This window comes from Chrysemys picta, chromosome 1 (assembly GCF_011386835.1).
Source record: "Chrysemys picta bellii isolate R12L10 chromosome 1, ASM1138683v2, whole genome shotgun sequence".
In the NCBI taxonomy this organism is placed as follows: Eukaryota; Metazoa; Chordata; order Testudines; family Emydidae; genus Chrysemys; species Chrysemys picta.
In genome coordinates, this window is record NC_088791.1 from 176782822 (window position 1) to 176803047 (window position 20226).

Sequence of the window (20226 nt, forward strand, 5' to 3'; positions counted from 1 at the left end):
ATTTTGGAATGTCTCTCACAGTTAAATCAGATTTAGATCTTACTCTGAACAATTCTTGATTAAAAATTGAGGGCTAGATTGTGACTAACCCTAAAACTTCCCCCTTAGGACTTAGTTTGAGTAAGTTCCCACACACTACACCCCTCCCTTGCACAGATAGGGCTTCTCTGAATGCTCTCGTGCCAAAAATGAGTATATGGACCTTTGGCTGGGCATGGGGGTAAAAGTAAGTTGCACCCATGCAAGGGCTACAGAACGTTACCCCAGAGAACTATTGATCCCTTTGATACTGATCTCCACCGTAGCGTCTGTGCAATGATGGAGTACCATGGATGGCAGCTTTGAAATGTTGACACTCCATTGGTTTGCTGATGGTTCAATAGCGAATTACCTGGTACATCCTGCAGCACGTTCTGTCCAGAGTATTATTCACATGAGGCATCTCAGATCCAGTTAATATTACTCATAATAAACATATTAACCTGAGTGAATACATTTTATGCACTTATTTCTTAAGAGGTTTCTGTAAAATAATTACAAATGTTAAGTGCTTTTTTCAACCAGTGGATGTCTCAAGGGTACAAAATATAAGAAACTCTTATTGCACCTTTATTACTCTAATCACTCACATTAAGAGATGTGATTTGTGAACTAATTAGGATGCCTTTAGGGATATAATTCTGTCAGCCACTGCAAGTAACCTGCCCAACATAATACAGTGTCTTTTTCAGGCCTGCTTTGAAAGTAGCCTTTCAAAGGTGGCCTGCTTTGCCCACCCAAAGCCCTATTGATGTCAGTGAGGCTCCACATGGGCAATGCACTCCACTTACATGCAGTACACTATACAGTTGTAGCCTAAAGGTGGCAGTTCTCCATTTATGACATTGGATATAACTAGAAAGAAGGCAAAAGAGACTATTCATACGTTGATTTCTGACCAAAGAATTGTCTTTCCGTATTATATATACCCACATTGGGCGGGGCGGGGCGGGGCGGGGGGGAGCGGAGTTATTGCAAATTCAAGCACTCAGAAGTTAGGAAATACCAGATTTATGGTTGCCCGTGCAACCTTAATTCTCACTTCCCTTTGACCAGCTATCTGGTGCACTGAATGAGGCAGGAGTCCTGTGGAATAGTATCTCATTGTACCGTTAAAGACTGTATCTTAATGCATACACATGGAGGCATTTGCACGGGTCACTGTGATTCTGGAATTTCGCAACCTAAATAACTTTTTTTTAAGATAGTATTTTTGTATGTAATTTTCTAGTCTATTTTGATAGACTAGAAACCAATTGTTATGTACAATTGTAACAACCTCGTATCTTATATTGTCAGCGTTTAAACCCTGAACCTTCCACACAGCACCACCGACTGCTAGTACTTGAGCTACAGACCTAACTACATTAACTCTCAGCGTGGAAAGTCTGTTATCTTGGGGCCAGGAAATATGCCAGTTCCAGGGAGTGATGTAGTCAGCCTTCTCCAGCAGCTCCTAGGTATTCTCAGTGCAATGTGTGCTTCTGCAGCTTTGTCAGCATTGTGAGCCTGGCCTTAGAATGTTCACAATTCCTTATTGTTTTATCATGGTGCCAACATTTACCTGGAGGAACCAGAAACAACAGCAGTGATATGGTGATTTTCAACAGTTTAAGTCTCGGCTAAACCTGAATGGATTTTCATGGCACAAAGAAAAGGCATTTTTATAGCCCAAGGGCTTTCTCCCTTTTTCCCTAATTTCAAAGGCCTGACACAAACAACCAAGTGATAGAACAAAAAAAGGCGGCAAGAATCTTTAATAATGGAAAGTGTTAGCAACATATACACATGGGTCACTACCAGCTTCCCTTAAATTTAGTGGTTAGCTTAGCTCCTATTATTAAATTATTATTACCCTGTTTCCCCGAAAATAAGACATCCTCCGAAAATAAGGCCTACTTACAGTTTTGCCTCTCGTTGTAATATAAGGCATCCCCCCGATAATAAGACCTCCCCGATAATAAGGCATCCACCGATAATAAGGCATTTTTCATTTCTGAAAAATAAGACATCCCCTGAAAATAAGACCTAGCGCATCTTTGGGAGCAAAAATTAATATAAGACACTGTCTTATTTTCGGGGAAACAGGGTATTAAATTCTATTAAATATGCCTATATATGTATACATAGGCATGTACGTGTGTGTGTACAGATATATAATATGTATGTCAGTCAGTTTCATGTCTGAAGCTAAACAGTAAGAAAGAGAGAGAAAGTGTCTGTGTGTATGTGTAAAATATATATATGAAAAATGAGGCTTTGTGCAGGTATAGCAGTCCACACATGCATAGTGTATTTCAGCCTTGGTGCTTTAAATACAACAATTTATTATAATGGTATACAGGTATTTCCAGTGGCTAAAAGAATAATATCACTGAAGGCATGCGAATTAGTTCTCAAATCACATATCATAATGTGAGTGATTAGAAAAATAAAGGTTCATGGAGTATTTTGTACATGAGACATGCACTGTGTGAATAATGCACTTAACATTTGTAGATATATAAAAAAACTACCACTATATTTGTTTGAGTTACAGAATCATTTACATTGCTGGCTCCTTATGCACAGCTTAGGGCTTCATACATTTTATTGATTCTGTGTTGTAGCACTCTTTTGGGGGGAGGGGGAAAGGGTGGAATAAGGTAACTTTTTCCTTATTGTAAATACTTCATTAGAAGTATGAAAGAGAAATATTTAACAATAAAGAAATGTTAACATACGCAGAACAATAGGTGAACAGTGTCTCCAATGAAAATTCAGTTTTCTGTCAAAGAAAACAATTTCAAATAATAACAGCATTTTAAAAAAAGCACATTTAGTTGTTTTGAAATTAGAATGATATTGCAGTTTCCAATATCTTAATACAGCCTCCGTTGCTGTGAGACAAAAGATGAGATATAGAATGGCAATTTTAATTCATTAGTCACAGTACACTTTATACAGTGAAGCCCATCTGGCCACTTGCATGGAATCTCACTTGGCTGTCTCCATAAAATCTGAAGCAACCCAATTTAACCTTGCACAAATAGCCATGAAATCTATAAACCTAGCAGACACAAAGGGTGTATTAGAAAGAAAAGAATAGGTCTGCTTGGTGAACTTTCAGACTATGAGTGCTCTTAGGATCACAGAAGATAAAAGGGCTTGTTACGTGAAATAAAACTTCCAGTCAACAAACAGTCAAAGGCAGTGATTGCTTGTGAAAAAAGGTATTCAGCCTGGATGCCACATAGAATGAAATCTGAAATTCTGTGGAAGAAAAAGCCAAGGAAAAAAACTATTAATAATTTAACCATTTCCCATCTATAAAGGTGTCCCTTTCCCAGAGCAATTGTTTTTTTACAATATGGCTTGTTTTCCCTGTAGTCTATATATTCTTTCATATATATTTATACTTTTTGTGTGTGGGGGGGGTAGAAACGTGTGGTGTCATGATTAAGAGTATTAACATGTTCACTGGTTAGTGCAGGGGTCGGCAACGTTTGGCACGCAGCTCGCCAGGGTAAGCACCCTGGCGAGCCGGGCCAGTTTATTTACCTGCTGACGTGGCAGGTTCGGCCGATCACAGCCCCCAGTGGCCGCGGTTCGCCGTCCCAGGCCAATGGGGGTGGTGGGAAGCCGCGGCCAGCACATCGCTCGCCCGCACCGCTTCTTGCCATCCCCATTGGCCCGGGACAGCGAACCGTGGCGAGTGGGGGCCGCGATCAGCCGAACCTGCCGCGTCAGCAGGTAAATAAACTGGCCCGGCCTGCCAGGTTGCTTACCCTGGCGAGCCGCGTGCCAAACGTTGCCGACCCCTGGGTTAGTGCTTAGAGAGTATTAATGCTGTTGTGTTTTAAGTGAACTGGTTTCCATTTCTTAGCCAGTATGCATTAACAGAATTTGATCAGGCCACCTGAGCAAACAACATATTTCTCTCCTAAAAGGACCAATCTCAGGACCAGACTCTACTATCTTACTCACATTGAGTAGTACCTAACTCTTTGACTATTTACTCTGAAATCCACAGGACTGATCAAAGAGTTAGGTATTACACAGTATGAGTGATGTAAGGTATTATTCATTGTGAATGAGGGTTTCAGAATCTTGCCCTCAATTCGGGGAGCAATAATACAGATCTCTCACCTCACAAATTTGCAAAGAGCACCTCTTACTGTTAAAAATCAATGTACCCGGATGATAAAAAACTAGCAAAATGTCTTCTCTTTGAGCAACCTCAATGCAATTATAGGATATTGGTGGGTAGAATAGTCTGAAATAGTGTTACTAGAAAGTATTTACAGACATACTATATGGAAAGAAAAATGAAGTTTTAGGGTAAAATAATAATTACCCTGTATATTAAAAAATAAAACTCTTATACATTTAACAATTAATTAAAACATTTTCAGCTGTCCTTTGTTTCCATTCTGATTTCTAAATTGGAGTAGTTGATCGGGGGGGGGGGGGGTCTCTGCTTTTTCCACTACTAGGAAGGCCTATTTGATTATTTTTATTGCATTGTACCTTTTCTTGGGATAGTTATTCTCCCTTTCCTACAGTTCTTCTTGCTTTCTCATAGCTATAATTTTAAAGACTAGCTTGTCTAGCCATGTTAAGTTGGTAGAATCAAGTTACTTTATTCACTCACTTCTTTAGCTAGTCTTGAATTTTCAGTCTTCTTGAATTGAGGTCAAAATAAGACTGAGAAAAAACAGATTGTGTAACATGAGATACAAGTCGCCTGTCAGAAACTGCTGAATTTAAAAAACATCTCTTCAGTATCCACCTTCTATAAATGTGTTTTGAATTTGTAATGCTTCTATGATTTTCACTTCTGGGGAAGTATGTGTGTGTTCCTGTAGCTTGTTTCTAAGCTTTAGTAGAATTCTGGGAACAGACTTCTCCAACACATTCCTTCATAGTTTTTTTTGTGAAAGTTTTGTTGGCTTTTATTTTTAAATTTAATCTGAAATAATTTAATTTATGTTATATTGCCGAAATGATGAAAAATTATAGGCCAAAAATTTTAAACCATGGACTTAAAGTCAACCTTTAAATCTATATTTAATCACCTAAATAAAAGGGGCCTAATTTTCAGAAGAGCTAAGCACCCACTATCCTGCTGAAGTCAATGGGAGTTGGGGCAGGGAGCATCTTTTTCTTCTGTGTTTGTAAAGCACCTAACACAATGGACTCCTGGTCCATGCCTAAGTCTGCTAGGTGCTACAATAGTACAAATAATAAGTAATAATAATAGTAGTTTAGTACCTCTAAAAATCAGGCCAATTTTATTTGGGTGCCTAAATATGGATTTAAAAGGCCAACTTTGGGTGCCCAGGTTTGAAAATCTGGGCCATAGTATTTTTAAATCACGGTCTACAATTATTATTACTTAGTAATAATAATAGTACATTTGGTTTTTACAACTGCACATCTAAATTAATCAGAGATTTTTGGTTCCTTTTTTAGATTCCCATGGAAACCCTGTGTCACCAGAAGACCAAGTCAGCTTAGCTCAGCAGATTTCAGATGTTGTAAAGCAGCCAGCTTTCATTGCTGGCATTGGTGCAGCCTGTTGGATTATTCTTATGGTCTTCAGCATCTGGTTATACCGCCACCGAAAGAAGCGAAATGGACTAACTAGTACTTACGCTGGTATCAGAAAAGGTGCCGTATTACAACTCTTGATTTGTTAATTGCTTTACTGTCCTTTATAGCTTTTTAATTGGAAAGATCTTGCTCATCTCAGGCCCATTGAATACTTGGGGTCTGTCCATTGAATAATCAGGTGGACTTTGCATCAGATATCCCAATAGAGAACACATGAAAATTTTGATAGTGTAGTACTTGTGACTTTTTATTAAGACCCTTAATAAAAATACCCAGGCTTGCTTTTCATTTTAAATATATATAGGTGAATTTAATGCTGACAGCTGTCCATATGTTTACAGAATAAGATAGCAGCAAGGCAAGTTTCCTCTTGCTGCCCTGCCACTGTGCCACATGGCTGACCTGAAAAAAGATTAAACTGGGTGGTAGTTCAGTATTCTTCTTCAAGTGCTTGCTCATATCAATTCCATTCTAGGTGTGCGCATACCCACATGCACGGCCATCGGAGATAGCCTTAGAGATATCCGTAGGGTTGTCTGAGGCACCTTCTTGAGTGCCATGCCTATGTGTCGGTATATTAGGTGTCGCCGGCCCTATGCCCTCTCAGTTCCTTCTTACCACCTGTGGTGATTAGTTATAGAACCTTTCCCTTGTCTCACAAAGGCTAACGGTTCTTCTGTTTCACCCTTTGAGCCTTAAGGCTTTGTAAATAGTTTGTTTACAGTAGTTAGTTAATATGTAGTTGTTAAGTAATGTAGTTAAAGATAGATTCCCAACTTCGCCCCAGGCGGGGCATGCCACTGTCTCTGGGTTTTAAGCCTTGCTCTGACAGTAACAGGCCTATGCCTGTTAGTGAGCCCCTTAGCAGCTGTGAAGGAGAAGTGTCGCATCTGTAATAAATTTCATCCGAGAACACAGAAAGAGTGAGACATCAGTTTGAGGGCCCTCCTGCTGTCCACCCGACATCCACACCTTCCCGCCAGACTCTGTCCCGAGCACCTTGGTCTCGGTGCACACCCTCACCACTGGGCTCCACCCAGCACCTCTCCCGGTCACCGGTGCCAAAGGAGAGGTCAAAGAAGAGTGCCTCCCCAGCACCTAGCAGGAAGGGCTAAGAACCCAGTTTGGGCCGACAGCCAACACGGAGCCACATGGGGACACCCCCTCGATCGGGCCTCCTTGTTCCCTGAGGGATCCGCCACCAACACCAGGAAGTGGTAGGGCACCCAGACTGGTGGCAGTGCTGACGCCTTCCCAGGCTTTCCTGGCACATAGAGCAAAGGCCTCTACCAGCGCCGCCGGCACCGAGTGTGTCACAGGTCATGACAGAGGCTCCCGTTGAGGGCAAGCCAGCCGTAAAGACCCCCCAAAGGGCAGGCAAAAGACGCTGGTCTCTATAGACGAGACAGCGCTTTCTGTCTCCACGCCCCAGGTCTCTGTCTTCTGCGGGACATCCTACATCGCGAGCACCAGGCTCCTGGTCTCCACTCTCTTGACATGGGTCACCTAGAGGAAGGCACCAGTCACCGCATCACCGGCACCGATCATCCTCCCACCAGCCGACTCCTCAGTGCAGATCCCCGCAGTGGGAGCGGTCTCGATCATGGTACCGATCGCTCTGGCCCCAGCACCGGTCCTCCTACTTGAGGCACCAGTCTCATGCAGCAACGGTTAGCCGCGAGACGCAAGCTTTGACAGCCCCTCCGTGGCCACCGGAAGGTGTTTCCTCTGGTTCAGAAAGGGAATTCAGCCCTTCACCACAACAGCACTGGTGCGAGTGGGCACCTGAGGCTGCTTGACCTCCGTGATGCCATCCTGGCAGTAAGGCCAGTGGCCGGCACAATGGCCCTATTGGAGCTCATGGGGCATGCCTGTGATGCCAATTCCTCAGTCAGTCCATTCCTTGGCCACCACCTCAGAGCAGCAACCAATAGCACTGGCAGCACCGAGCCCGGTGCGGGTGGCACACTTGGAAGCCGGGGTAGAGAAGCAGGTGCCCACCCTGAAACCCTCTTTTCCCATGAGGAATGAACCCTCAGGGGCTCCCCCGGTGACCCAGTCATCGTCCTCAGATGAGGGGGTGGCGGGCCCCTCCCGCACCAGCCCACCAGATGATTTCAAAGAAAATCAGGCCCTGCTTCGTAGGGTGACTACGAACTTGGTTTTGGAAGTGGAGGAGATGGCCAAAAAAGCGGACACCCTGTTCAATGTGCCCTTGGCCTCTACCCCCACCTGTGTTGTGCTACCAGTACACAATGGGGTCCTAAAAATAGCAAAAGCCCTTTGGCAAACTTTTCCCATCCCTCCCACCTCCAAGAGGACCGAGAAAAAGTATTTTGTCCCAGCCAAAGGGTATGAATATTTGAATACTCACCCTCCTTTGGGCTCGCTGGTCATCTCAGTGGCCAACAAGAAGGACAGATGGGCAAACCAGTTCAACCCACAAGAATAAAGAGGCCAAGAGGCTGGACTTTTTTGGGAGAAAGATTTATTCAACGGCCAGCCTTCAGTTCCAGGTGGCCAACCACCAGGCTCTCTTGGGGAGGTACCACTTCAACTTATGGGACTCCCTCCGTAAGTTCAAGGACTCACTGCCCCAGGACTTGGCCCAGAAATTCGGGGCCACGGTGCAGGAGGGTATGATGGCTGCAAGGTGCTCCCTCCAGATGGCGTGGGATGCGGCTGATTCGGCAGCTAGGGTGCTCTCATCAGTGGTGGTCATGAAGTGCAGCTCCTGGCTTTAGACAGCTGGCCTGTCCTAGGAGATGCAGGCCTCAATCCAGGATCTTCCCTTAGATGGGAATGATCTCTTCATAGGACAAAGTGACACGAGGATGTACAGACTGACACTTGGGCCACCCTTCGCTTGCTGGGTCTGCAGACCCTGCAGTCAGGGAGGAAGCAGTTCTGGCCACCCCCGCCGCTGAGGCCTTCACAGCCTCAACAGGGGCAAGCAAGGAGAAGGGATAAAGACATGAGATTTTGTCATCACTGCCCTTCCTCCTCCCGCTCCCCTGCGCAGCCCGGCCTGTTGAAGCCTCACGAGGGCCAGAAGTACTCATTTTGAGGGTGCACTCGAGAGTGATGCCCCAGTCAACTCCCCCGATCCACCTCGTTCTTTCCTCAACCATCTTTGTCCCTACTGTGCTGCCCGGTTGCGGGTCACCTCGGACCACTGGGTGCTAGAGATTGTATCTTGGGACTACACTCTGCCCTCGAGCTGAAGGATGCCTATTTCCATATCTCCATCTTCCATGGTCACAGATGATTCCTCCATTTTGTGATGGGTGGGAGCCATTTCCAGTTCACAGCACTGCCGTTTGACCTCTCATCTGCCCTGAGGGTGTTTACAAAAGGTATCCCACCAGTCGCTGCTTACCTCGGGCGTCGAGTGGTTCAGGTCTACCCATATCACGCGATTGGCTCATCAAGGGCAGATCTTGGGAGTAGGTGCAAAGGAGCCCGAATCTGGTTCATTCCACCTGCCGTGACCTGGGCCTGTTGGTAAATGAAAAGAAATCATCTGAAGGCCGGTGCAATTAATAGAGTTCATTGGGGTGGTTCTCGACTCCACACAAGCCAGAGCCTTCCTTCCAGAGGTGCGTTTCCAGGCCATATCAGACCTGATCTCCCATGAGAAAAACTAGCCGCTCAGCACTGCTCATACCTGCCTGTAGGGCTTGTTGGGCCACATGGCCGCATGTACGTACATCATCCAGCATGCCCAGCTCCATCTCTGGCCAGTGCAAGTGCGGTTGGTGTTGGTCTACATCCCCAACAGACACAATCTAGACTGGGTGGTCAGGGTGCCAGTTCACATCCGATCGTCCCTGGATTGGTGGTTGAGCCCCGAATCAGTGTTGGAGGAAGTTCCCTTCATGGCCACAGCCCCATGGCTGATCCTGGTTTCCAATGCCTCAGACCTGGGCTAGGGAACTCACCTGGGCGAGCTCAGCACTCAAGTCCACTGTTTGCGGGATGATCTGTCCCTCCACATAAACTTCAAGGAGCTCAAAGCGGTTTGCCTGGCCTGCCAGGTTTTCGTGCTTCATGTGAAGGGCAAGGTGGTGCAAGTCCTGACAGATAATACCACAGCAATGTATTACATTAACAGGCAGGGAGGAGCCAGGTTGTCGGCCCTTTGACACGAAGCTCTTCACCTGTGGGGCTTCTGTGTGTGGCATGCCGTCCATCTGGTGGCCACACATCTGCCTGGAGCCATGAACATGGTAGCAGATCGCATCTGCAGGACCTTCTCGTCTCGCCACGAGTGGTCGTTCCACCTGGAGGCGGTCAGTGTGATCTTTCAGAGGTGGGGGAATCCCCAGGTGGATCTGTTCGCGTCCCATCCGAACTGGAAATACCACAAGTTCTGCTCGTTCCAGGGATTGGACAGCGCATCCCCATCAGATGCCTTTCTGCTTCCATGGTGGGGGGCTCTGATGTACGCCTTCCCACCGGTGCCGCTAATCCACAAGGTCCTTCTGAAGATCAAACAGGACAAGGCGAAGGTGATACCAATAGCTCCTGTGTGACCTTAGCAGCACTGGTTTGGCACGCTTATGGACCTTTCGGTAGCCTCTGCCTCTCTGGCCAGACCTGCTGTCCCAGAACCCCGGGAGTCTTCTGCATGTGAACCTGGCGGCTCTGCAGTTGACAGCGTGGCTTCTGCGTGGCTAATTGCGGATGAACAGGAATGTTAGGCCTGGGTCCAACAGGTCTTGTTGGGTAATAGAAAGCTCTCTACCAGAGCAACCTGGCCAAGTGGAAGAGGTTCATATGCTGGGCCTTGGACCGGGATATCCGGGCTGAGCAGGCCTCACTGCAAGCGATCCAGGACTGTCTTCTACACCTCAAACTCCAGGGGTTGTCCCAGTCATCAATCAAAGTCCACTTGGTTGCTGTTTCAGCCATCCACCCTCCATTCCAGGGCAGGTCGGTCTTTGCTCATGACATGACGGTCCAGTTTTTGAAAGGTCTGGAGCATCTCTATCCACACATCAGGGATCCCGTCCCTCCCTGGGACCTGAATCTCATACTGTCACGGCTCATGGATAAGGCTGTGTATCTCTCACAGAGGTCACAGAAGTCACGGATTCTCTGACTTTCTGTGACCTCCATGACTTCTGCAGCGGCCAGTGCGGCTGGCTCCGGGACTGCCAAGCAGCTCAGGCAGTGACTGCCCACTCGACTGAGATGCAGGCTTCATCAACAGCCTTCCTGGTCCAGGTGCCGATTCAGGATATCTGCAGGGCCGCCTCCTGGTCATCTACCCACACGTTTACATCTCATTATGTGCTCACCCAGCAAGATTGAGACAATGCTGGCAGAGCTGTGTTGCAAGCCGCATGACCGTGAACTCTGATCCCGCCACCAGGAATACTGCTTGTGAGTCACCTAGAATGGAATTGATGTGAGCAAACACTGGAAGAAGAAAAAGCGGTTGCCTACCTTTCGTAACAGTTGTTCTTTGAGATGTGTTGTTCATGTCCATTCCATGACCCACCCTCCTACCCTTCTGTTGGAGTTGCCGGCAAGAAGGAACTGAGATGGCATAGGGCCGGCAGCCCCTAATATACCAACACATGAGTGCAGCACTCAAGAGTATGCTACAGCCAACCCTACGGGTACCGCCAAGGCAAAAATCTCCGACGGATGCCCGCGTGGGCACGTGCACACCTGGAATGGAATGGCCCAGAGCAACACATCTCGAAGAACAGTTACGAAAGGTAGGAAACCGTTTTTTCATCCGAGTCAGTCAATTGCCCTCTGCTGAGAATGCTACCAATGTCAGCTATAGCTGTCAGTTATAGAGTGCTTTTGTGGTGCATGTTCCCGCACATTGTGGGGGAGTGGTAAGGTGTCTGTTTGAAGAAGCAGAATTGATAGAAATATATTTTCAAGGGCACTTTCATCAATGTTGTTGTGAGACTGTCCTATTAGCTCTCAGGTTCCTAGGGGGACTGCCTGCAGCCTGTATTCAAACTTGCTGTACATCCAAAATGGCAGTATTGGCTCTAGCTTCTAACCATGTTCACTTTCATGTTGTTGTTATCATTTCTGTAGCATCATTAGGTGGGCACAGTGCTTTACAGCTGGTCACTGTGATAGATGATAAACAGAATCTCTGTCCAGAAGATCTTTTGGCCTAGGAGCATGATTTCCATTGACTTCAATAGGCTTTGGATTTATTGGGCCTTAAAGTTACAAGTGGGTACAATACAGTGCAATGCATCACAACTCAAAGCAGTGCCATTTAGGCAATTAGCTTTTTAATGGAAGAGAACGAGGGCTCTGGATGTTAGATAATTAAAAGACTGAGCCAGGCCTAAACGGTGACATGAAAGTGGCACATTTAATATATTGTTAAAGGTAGGCACAAGATTGCATCTTCAAACATTGTAGATGTGAATGTATGCTGGGGATGGGCAGGGAGGCAGATAACACAAACATATTTTTGAAAGATGGTAAATAAGCTATCGCTATGAAAAAAATAGCGATTGAGATGATCGGAGACATATGGAAATGGTGTGAGGGGTGGGAGAAATCATATCTAAACACAGGCACTGTGGTCTCTAGCCTAAATACAAACATGATCTTTTTTTTTAAGCACCTGTTTCTTACCGTCTTTGACAAAAGATTGGCCACTATCATTTTAGAAATGGCTCTAGAGAAGAATTCAGTGTTTTCGATGACACATTGTCTTCGAGGGCTTCCATGCTATTAAAGCAATAGATTGATTGGCAAAATTTAGGCTTGGTAATCTCAGTGGAGATGTAGCCATGGAAATGAGGGTTGAATTTTACCTTTGATTTTATTTCTCTGAGAATGTTAAGATGTGGGAGAACTGTATGCCCCACTGCATTAACCTGCACTTTTTTGTTTTACTAATAGCATGCTGTCATATGGTCTTTCCACAAATGCTTTCAAACTAATATCACTATGCTGTTGGCTGAATTTAGGTTAAGGAAAAACCATAAAAATATAAATTTTAAAATAATAATAATATTGGCAGTCTGTTGTGGATTATGAATTTCTGTAGAAATACCACATGTATAGTTCGCAGAAGGGAAAAAAAAACCTTTGATAGAAACATTTAGAAAGGTAGGCCTCAAGTCTGTGTTACCAACTGTACTTGAAGTAAAACCAGCATCTTTGGAGAAATAGAAATCATGAAATAATCTACCACTCTGCAGTATATTGTCATAAATGTTGAATGTGCACACTGAGTAATAGTGAACTTTATTAACTTTTTTTTTTTTTAACATTTTGCTTCAGGCTTGACATCTGTTAAAATACTTCAGTACCCACACGTTTACTTATTACACAAGCACCGCTAGGCACCCAGAACAGTTTATTAATGGAAGCTTTAAGAATTAAGTTGTTCTTTGGTTTGCTAACTGTAAAGATTTCATTTAGTTTGACCTCTTTTCATCTGTTCCTCAATTCCTTAAAAACTAAGCTAGATTTAGTAGTTAGCTCACAGAAAAGTGATGACAAGGACTATTCATCTTTTTCTTTTGTCCTTGTGATTGCAAATTAATGTGGAGACATTTCATTCTTCCTTGAATAGCTCTGGTTTTAAATGCACCTTTTTTTTTTTTAAATGAAAGCTTGTTTCTATGGCTCTGTATTTTTGAATGTAGCTAAATTACACTGCCGATGTGAAAAGGCCTAGCGGAAAGAGAACACAATAGAATTCCTGAGATAAAGACAGCTGTGCTACAAATGAAGCCTGCAATGGGCAAAAATGCTGGGAGGTTTTCCGGTTTTATTCAATGTCACATGCTTGGAAATAAATTGGCTTAATAAGAAGCGACAAACATACAGCATACTCTAACTAATACATTTGGGTCCCAAAGAAACTCTGTGAATTCTAAAAAGAGAATTCAAAAAAGACATCAGAATGGTCTGCAATGTAAAAATTATATTAAGCTGTTTGAGCACCTAAATCTCTTAGCCAGCCCATTGTCTTGGTATGGCAGGTCTGCTAACCAAATTCCCATCCTAAGGTGTCTTTTAGTGAATATTCTATTGCATCTCTCATGTTTTTCTTTGTTTTACTTGGAATCAAGAGGAAATTCTTAGCTTTTCTCTACCCGTCAAGCGTACAGAAACTATACGCCAACATTCAACAGAAGGGGGAGTATGTCCTATTGGGGAGAGTAGATGCTAGTGCACTGCACTTGGATTAGAAGCCTTATTGATTCAATTATGATTTATAGTGGCAGTGAGAGTGAAGTTTTCAAAGAGTGTTATTGTTCCATTGTTAACCTTTCCTGTTAAAGTCATGGGTTGAAAGGTAGAGAGGAGTTACAATGGAAGGGCTAGCTCGTGTAAATAAAGTAGGAGGGGAAAGGAATACACTCTGATTTTGTCTGTTTCTTCCTTTTCCACATTAGCAAAACAATATTGTATTACAGCTGTAATATATTGTAGTGCAGTTGTTATGATGAAGTGTGGGGCATTATTTGGTGAACATACACTAAAACACTAAAACAGTTATTTTGTAGTTCTCTATTGTTCCTTTATTGAATACATAAGTGTTCCTATTAGTTCAGTGTAATGAGCATCTACTTACTGAACTGTAGATAAGATTCAAGTAAGATCCTGATAAGGCTTATTAAAGAATTTATCATTCTGTGTTTTGAAATGATTAATAGTGTAGGACTTTTGTTTATATTAGGATTTGCAGCAAAACATAAGATACTAAACTGAGGGTCATTCAGAGGTTAAACCACATTCTATTCCCCTCGTGAGTGTAGTAAAATATTATAGTTTTCCAAAATGGTACCTGTGAAGACAAGCTTCTTTCTGAAATTTGGTTTTATTTTTATGTCATTATGACTGAACTACTGGGTTAGTTATTTGTTTTAAGTTCAGCTGTCTGCTTGATTTATACTAATGTGTACGTTTCCCTTTCTCTCTTCAGCTTAATAACCAATTTGTATTTTGTTTTGATTTTTCAGTCCCGTCTTTTACCTTCACACCAACAGGTATATATTTGCACTTTTCCCCCCTCCTTTGTTAGTTTGGCATGTATGTGTGGTACTGTTTCTGTTTTTCTGATATAACCAGCCCAGCTGTTCTGAAAACAAAATATTAAAACGAATTATTTCTATTGACAGGTATCATTGTAGTATTCTTTAAGATGAAGTAGTTTCCTTATTATTTTTCTTCCACATATTTTAGAGATGATTACTGCTATGTGTAGTTGAGGTTTTGTCCGTTTGTGGATGTCATTTCATATCCTGCAAATTGACTGTGTATATAAGCCCACCCATAAACTTTGAGGTGTGACCTTTCAGTTCTCACAAGATAACATGGGCCCCCATCTTTTACAGGGATCCAGTAGTGTTGACTCCCGCACTTAGAAAGTATCCCATTAACGTTAAAGGAGCTACTTATCGAGGGAGAGGGGGCAGAATTCCACACCAGTGGATCCTGACGCAGTATCAGGGCCCTGGTCACTACGTGGAAGGAAACCTCTGAACGGCATCTATTGTATATGCTGCAGGGAGCAATGTCGGTGAATCAATCGGTGATTCTCTTTCCTCTAAATCAGTGTTGAACCAATGCTCCAGCATGATATTAGAAAGCATTATGTTGTAGGAGTTGCCAACTTTTTGGAAGAGGTGTAAAAGCAGTCTTTGGCCATGGTCATTAAAGATCTCAGAACATTTTGTTCATACTTATATTTACTTAATACTGGTTTCCTAGCCAAATTTCAGCCTGGATAATTGCGTTTTGCCTCCCTAAATACCCCGGCCTCCCAGTATCAACTGGATATGCCTTTCTTTGCTTCCTGTCCTGAACTATAGTGTTGGCAGTACAATGCTAATACTGATCGTTAAAAGAGGTTGCATTTCATGTGGGGAATAAGGAAGGATTTGAAGTAATTTTCTTTCTTTTATTTTCTCTCTCTTTTTCTCTCTTTTGGAATTTATAAAATGTGCCCATCACACAAGCCCTGATCCAAAGCCCACTAAAGTCAATGGGAATCTTTCCAGTGACTACAGTGGGCCTTAGATCAAGCCCATAGTCTTTGAGTGCAAGTGCCATGTTTACAACAAAGCATGCAATTTAATAACAGGTATTGAATAGATACTCAGCCAGCCATCAAACTGTGTATACTCCCCTCAGCCATCTCCCTCAGACAAAGACCTGCCTGAATACACAGGCCTTATACTATGACTTACATGAGAGGTATGTTCTGAGACTTAATGAGTTAGGCTACATTCTTAGCCTTTGTCTACGCTGGCAAGTTTCTGCACAGTAAAGCAGCTTTCTGTGTTGTAACTCCCAAAGTGTACACACTGCCAAGCAACTTAGTGCACAGAAACTGCGCAGTTGCAGCACTGTAAAAAGAAACCACCCCGATGAGAGGCGTACAGCTTTCTGCCCCAGGGGTACAGCGCCGCAGTGCCAGTATAGACACCCTGGTCGATTACAGCGCTGTGATTGGCCTCCAGGAGGTGTCCCACAATGCCTGTTCTCACCTCTCTGGTCATCGGTTTGAACTCTACTGCCCTGCACTCAGGTGACCAACCGTGAGCCCCACACCTTAAATTCCCTGTGAATTTTGAAAGTCCCCTTCCTGTTTGCTCGGTGACGCGTGCAGTGGTCTCAGCGCCTCTTTCCATGTGATCATGCCTGCTACAGGCAATCCCACTCTTGGAGCAATGCCAAACTTCTGGACTTCATCAGCATTTGGGGAGAGGAGGCTGGCCGGTCCCAGCTGTGCTCCAGCCGTAAGAATTATGATACCTACAGACAGATTTCACGATGCATGACAGAAAGGGGCCATGACCGGGACACACTGCAGTGCAGGGTTAAAGTGAAGGAGCTGCGGAAGACCTACCACAAGGTGCGGGAGGCAAACCGCTGCTCCGGTGATGCTCCCACGAGCTGCCGGTTCTACAAAGAGCTGGACATGATACTCGGTGGCGACCCCACCTCCACTGCGAAGGCCACTGTGGATACTTCGGTGGCTTGCATGCCAGTTGAGAGTGGACTGAACCAGGAGGAGAAAATCTTGGATGAGGATGTGGAGTGGGAGGGGGGACCCAGAAGCAGAGGACAACTCAGAGGTCAGAGATGCATGCAGCCAGGAGCTCTTTTCTACCCCAAAGGAGGCTAGCCAGTCACAGCTGCTGGAGCTTGGCGAAGCAGAAACAGGAGCGGAGGATCCTGGTAAGTGGCTTTGATTTTGGGAATCGCTGAAGCGAGTTGTTGGGGGCAGGAGGGTTGCAGAAAGCAGGCTTGTGTCTGTATGATGCTCATACCACCGCATGCCTAGTCTGAGCAGTGGATTGATAGGGTGTTGATTGACTCCCTCACTTCACAGGAATCTGCCTCAGAGATCTCCATGAAACTCTCATGGAGATAGGGGCAATCTGCTGACGCAGGTTCTTCGGCAGAGCTGCTTTGTTTCTTGCCCCACTAAGGATAACTTTTCTGTGCCACTCTGCTGTTGGTGGGGGGCGGGGAACCATTGCTGCACACAGGCGAGCCACATAAGGGCCAGGCGGAAGCTGCAGTTTTGGAGAAGACCCTCCCCTGATTCCCTGCTCACCCTCAGCAGCAAGGTATCTTCCATAATGAACACAGTCTGTGGAAAATGTGGGGACAGTAATGACAATAAGGCTCCCTCTACAGTGCTGGCTTTCCCCAAGAGCCATATGCCCAGTGTACAGCACGTTCCTGGAACACTGATTGCCCCTGTGGTTACTCTTCATTTTGGGGGTCTTGTGGCTCATGTGTGCTTGCCTAGAGTCAGCCAGTTAATGATAGGTATGTGAATAGCGGCTGTGTTTTAAATCACTGAATCAGTGGTCTGTGTGTTGCAAACAATACTGCTTTGGTAAAATGTTGCATTTTGGCTTCACAGATAAACTCTTGGGAGCCCAGCCTCCCTCTTTATCACTGATTGAACGGCTGCGCAGAATTAGAGAGCAGCCACGAAGAACTAAAAAGCACTTCCTGCGTGATGTCATTATGCACTCTGTGGCCAAAAAACAGGAATTGAAGGAGTGTCAGGACAGCGAGGAGAGGGACTGAAAGGAGAACGCAGTGCACCAGAACGAAGCCACAGAGCAGCTCTTAAACGTTATGGAGCACCAAGCGGACATTCTCCAGGTGCTACTAGCACTGAAAACCGACCAGCTCTGCACCCTTCCACCTCTGTAGCCACTGTCACAAAAATCTTTCCCATGCGCCCCCCAGACACCACCAAACACTCTTATCAAACTCCTGGCTCCAATCTGTACCCACTGCATTCCACTCCTCCTCTGTCACAGTCTAGCACTGCTCACTCCCGGTATCCACTGCACTCAACACTCGTCCTTCTGCAGTTTAGCCCTGCTGAAGTACAGTACCCACTGCACTGTATTCGAAAGGAGAAGGTTGGATATGATACCTGGACATACACAAATCTTTAACCGTCCCAGGACTCCACAACCTCCTGGGACCCTACCTTCCCCCATCCCCCTTGGTGCTGATGTGTGTTTTTTCTTTGTTTCTCTTCTCCAGTTGTTGTTTTAAAATCAAATAATGGTTTTGATTTGAAAGCAATCTATATTCCATTAATAGAAAGCAAACAGAGCCCTGCAAAGCAACAGGCATTTTTCTTAAACCTCCATAGTGCATCATCTGCACTAGTCACAATCACCTCCTAGCATTACAAGCACTGCATTCCCGAGCATAGCAACAAATATTAGTAGCTTTCAGCTTCAAATTGCTGCCTCAAGACATCCCTGATCCTCATGGCCTCACGCTGCGCCCCTCTAATAGCCCTGATCTCTGATTGTTCAAATTCAGCCTCAGTGGTCCAGCCCTGAGTGAAGCTTTCACCCTTCCCTTCACAAATATTATGGAGTGTACAGATGCGTCTATAAGCATAGGAATATTGTCATTGGCCCGGCCCAGCCTCCCATATAAGCAGCGCCAGCGGGCCTTTAAACGGCCAAAAGCACACTCAACAGTCATTCTGCACTTGCTCAGCCTGTTGTTGAACCGCTCCTTGCTGTTGCTGTTAAGACGCCCTGAATATGGCTTCATAAGCCACGGCATTAAAGGGTAAGCAGGGTCTCCCAGGATCACAATGGGCATTTCAACTTTACCTACGGTGATCTTCTGGTCCAAGAAGAAAGTCCCTGCTTGCAGCTTCCTGAACAGGCCAGTGTTCTGAAAGATGCGTGCTTCATGCACCTTTCCAGACCAGCCTGCGTTAATGTCCGTGAAACACCCACAGTGATCTACAAGCATCTGGCAGACCATTAAGAAATAACCCTTCAGATGAATGTACTCGGTGGCTAGGTGGTCTGGTGGTAGAATTGGAATATGCATGCCATCTATCGCCCCTCCGCAGTTAGGGAAGCCCGTTTGTGCAAAGCCATCCACAATGTCACGCACGTTGCCCAGAGTCACGATCTTTCAGAGCAGGATGTGATTAATGGCCCTGCACACTTCCGTCAACACAAGTCCAACGGTCGACTTTCCCACTCCCGACTGGTTAGCGACCGACAGGTAGCAGTCTAGAGTAACAAGCTTCCACAGTGCAATTGCCACGTGCTTCTCCAATGGCAGGGCAGCTCTCATTCTTGTGTCCTTGCGCCTCAGGGCTGGGGCAAGCTCATCACGCAGTCCCATGAATGTGACTTTCCTCATCCAAAAGTTCTGCAGCCACTGCTCGTCATCCCAGACGTGCATGACAATGTGATCTCACCACTCAGTGCTTGTTTCCCGAGCCTGAAAGCTGCATTCCACTGTGGTCAGCGCCTCTGTGAATGCCACAAGCAATCTCGTGTCGTAGCTACTACGCATGGCGAGATCAATGTCGATCTGCTATTGCCTTTGTAGTTTAAGGAATAACTCCACTGCCACTCGTGATGTGTAAGTGAGAGCGAGCAGCATATTGGTCAACAGTGTGGGATCCATTCCTGCAGACCGAAGAGGCAGAGCGCGCAGTACACAAACCCTTGAAAGATGGTGCCCAATGCGGACGGAAGTACAGGGATTGCTGGGATGCGAAGCAATTCATCATGGGGCATCGGGACGGGACCCAGGATGCCCCGCAATCCCCCCCACCTTCCCACAACTTTTATCGGCGGAAGAGGAAGAGATATTCTCTGGGATAGTTGCCCAGAGTTCACCGCTCCGAATACCACTGCAAGTGCCACAGGTGTGAGCATGGTATTGCGCAGGCAGCTGACAGTGTGAACGCACAACAGCGGTTTCCCTTCAGCGCTTTCTGAGTGGTGCTGTAACTCTGCCAGTGTAGACATACCCTTAGTCACATTGAGTAGTATCTTACATCACGTCTGGTCCCACTGATTTCACTCACTACTCAACGCGAGGCTAGAACCTGGCCCTTAATGTTTGTGCAGTCCTTGGACATCCAGAGTGGAAACGCATGCAAATTATTATTATTTAATTAGCTTTGCATACACTTTCTAGCACAATCACAGTGCAACATGCTACTGAAACTCTACTTTGTGTATTAGCTTAACTGATAGACATTTTTGCAGTTAGAAATCTAGACATTAAAAGAAAATAGAACATATGGGTATTGCAAGTCATAGCTGCAAATTC

At 45.2% G+C, this 20226-nt stretch overlaps 1 protein-coding gene across 5 annotated transcripts in view; it reads left to right on the forward strand.

Annotated features, from left to right (window-relative positions):
• ROBO1 (roundabout guidance receptor 1) overlaps positions 1–20226 on the forward strand; it is a 1068890-nt gene that overhangs the window by 1004797 nt on the left and 43867 nt on the right. For 4 of the 5 annotated variants that reach the window (XM_065575497.1, XM_065575513.1, XM_065575508.1 and 1 more), the window contains 2 exons: positions 5494–5691; positions 14604–14630. In XM_065575497.1, the coding sequence (XP_065431569.1) occupies positions 5494–5691; positions 14604–14630 (225 nt within the window). The remainder of the gene's footprint in view (positions 1–5493; positions 5692–14603; positions 14631–20226) is intronic. The other variant, XM_065575504.1, reaches the window with a different exon arrangement.